The sequence below is a fragment of the Sinocyclocheilus grahami genome, unplaced genomic scaffold (genome assembly GCF_001515645.1).
Source record: "Sinocyclocheilus grahami isolate Dianchi unplaced genomic scaffold, SAMN03320097.WGS_v1.1 scaffold1806.1, whole genome shotgun sequence".
Lineage (NCBI taxonomy): Eukaryota > Metazoa > Chordata > Actinopteri > Cypriniformes > Cyprinidae > Sinocyclocheilus > Sinocyclocheilus grahami.
Genome location: NW_015506985.1, coordinates 7,653 through 10,470, shown reverse-complemented (window position 1 = coordinate 10,470; position 2,818 = coordinate 7,653). Strand labels below are relative to the sequence as shown.

Sequence of the window (2,818 nt, the reverse complement as noted above, 5' to 3'; positions counted from 1 at the left end):
CTCTCTCTCTCACACACACACACACACACACACATGTTGGTATTGGTGGTTTACAGGGACTCTCCATAATGGTTGTTATACTGTACAGACTGTATTTTCTATTGCCCTACACCAACCCCGCACCTAAACCTACCCCTTACAGGAGACTTTCTGCATTTTTATATTTTCAAAAAAAATTATTGTTTTTTAAGCCTTTTGATTTACAGGGACACAGGTAGTGTCCTCATAAACCACATTCGTACTGTAATACCTGTGTCATACCCATGTCATTATACAAATGTGTCCTCATAAACCACCCAAACCAGTAACTAAGTTTAGCTGGTTACTGGTTAGGGTTTAAAGTTACCCTAACCAGTAACTTTAGTTTAGTAAACTAAGTTTACGGGGCTTCTCCATAGGCCTAATTTTTTTTTTCTATCCCCTTTCACTAACCCTACCCCACCTACTCCTTACAGAGAACTACAGGCATTTTTAGATTAAAAAAAAATATGTACATTAACATTGTGTAAAGTCATTAAGTCATTTGGTTTACAAGGACACAGGAAGTATAAACCTAATAAACCATATATACCAGAATTCATGCCACACACAGACACACACACACTCACTCATTCGCACGCACACACACACACACACACACTCACACTCACTCACACTCACTCACACACACTCACACTCTCTCTCTCACACACACACACACACACACACACACACTCACACACACACACACACACTCGCACACACACACACACACACACACACACACTCACACACACACACACACACTCGCACACACACACACACACACACACACACACTCACACACACACACACACACTCGCACACACACACACACACACACACACACACTCACACACACACACACACACTCGCACACACACACACACACACACACACACACTCGCACACACTCACACACACTCACTCTCACACACACACACACACACGCTCGCACGCACGCACACTCACTCACTCACACACACACACACACGCTCGCACGCACGCACGCACGCACGCACGCACGCACACTCACTCACTCACTCACACACACACACACACGCTCGCACGCACGCACGCACGCACGCACACTCACACACACTTGCACGCACGCACGGAATTAATGCCGAGACAAACACTAGCGGAACCGGTCTAGGCCACTTTGAGATGGCTGCGCTGCTTGGGGGGTTTGGGCAGGGGTTTGAGGGAGGCCGGGATGGGGAGCTTGTCCAGGCTCTTGGGGAACTGCTCGGGCGGCAGCTGCGCCAGGATCCTCTGCATAGCGATGAGGAAGAGCGGCGCCGGGTCCCGTCCGATGAGGTAGCCGAGCTTGTCCTCCCCGAGCACCTTGGCCCAGCGTTCGGGCTCTTTCCGCAGGGAGCTCTTCATTTTGAAACGCATCTCCGGCATGAACATCAGCAGGTTGTCCAAGCAGGACTTCTTGGCCCCTACATTCACCTTGGAGTCCCACAGCTGCTGCAGAATGACGTCGAGCGGCGTCATGTCGTTGTGGTCCACGGCCTGCGGGGACGCGCCGTTGCCTAGCAGCAGCATGACGGCGTCCGCGCGCAGCAGCTCGCAGGCCAAGTGCAGCGGGGTCTTGCCGTCCTCCAGGTGGAAGCAGCCGCCGCGGTTCATGTAGGAGCGCAGGCCCGGCTGCCGATGCGCCACCTGCAGAATGTGGCCCAGTATGTCCCGCCTGTCGTAGCGCACGGCCATGGCTAGGTGCGGCGCGGAGGACGGGCAGCAGCAGAAGCGCTCTCCGGGCATGGCCAGCGCCTCGTGCGCATACTGGCTGAGCAGGAACTGCGCGTACGCCCGGTGGTCGTGTACGATCGCGTAGAGCAGCGCCTCGGACGGGCTGTACGTCCTCTGCTTGGCGTCCTCCTCCCAGTAAAACGTCTCCATGGTGCGCATGTCCTCGAGCATCCACACGGGCTTCAGGTCCCGCACCGCCTGGTAGAACAGGAACGAGGTGATCTTGTGCTGCTTGCGCTCGTCGTCCATCTGGGCGCTGACGGGATTCAGGCGGAGAGCGTCATTCTGTGCGCGCAAGCAGACGAGATTCGGCGGAGCTCATGTTGCTTCAGTCGCTCAGCAGCGATGCGTCTGTCACTGACCCCCCTCTCCGCAGTGAGAGCGCAGTGCGCATGCGCGGACTCTCCCGGCTCGCTTGCTGCGTGCACAGTCCAATTATTTATGCCTAGTTGCTCCTTTTGTCATCGCTGTGGTTTGTGAAAAGGAATTCATCCACACATTTCCACAAAGTAGGTTTTTGGTGACTCTGGGAAAAAAAGGCCCTTTTCATATTAAGTTTATAATGATTTTACAGTTTTTTAATTGCTTAGGCACTAAAAGTGGTGCTTGAGGCGCACTCAGTGAAACCATTCACTCATACACCTAATCTTTAGACCAAGTCTGCAACACTTACATGCACATTACATGCTTTAAACTCAGTTTGCTATTGTAAAACAAACTTTTCGCAAAACCATAAACACAGTTCTCTACATTACACACATCAGAAATGAACAACTCTTGTGTTTCATTTGGGAAACACTGTCATTTACAGGCCACATTTACTGATGATCTACAGCCAGGGATCATGAGTGAAAACACTTACACACCATTTCTTCACTTAGAAATCAAAACTCAGTGTTTGGAAAAAAAAAATGTTTTACCCCCTTGCATTTCTGTTTGGCTCAATCTCTCTGTACTGTATACACACACACACACACACGCACATGCATTATTGTGATTATGAGTGTGTGTGTGTGTGTGTGTGTGTGTGTGTGTGTGTGTG

General features: G+C 51.0%; 1 protein-coding gene across 1 annotated transcript; it reads right to left on the bottom strand.

Moving 5' to 3' along the window:
* Positions 1 to 1,067: 1,067 nt before the first annotated feature.
* Positions 1,068 to 2,161, bottom strand: LOC107572739 (ankyrin repeat domain-containing protein 9). The gene has a single exon (XM_016259176.1). The coding sequence runs from the start codon at positions 2,023 to 2,025 to the stop codon at positions 1,171 to 1,173; it is 855 nt and encodes a 284-aa protein (XP_016114662.1). The 5' UTR covers positions 2,026 to 2,161; the 3' UTR covers positions 1,068 to 1,170.
* Positions 2,162 to 2,818: the final 657 nt, after the last annotated feature.

Coding starts and splice junctions, on each gene's coding strand:
- LOC107572739 (XM_016259176.1), bottom strand. CDS start 2,025: ATGGACGACGAGCGCAAGCAGCACAAGATCACCTCGTTCCTGTTCTAC.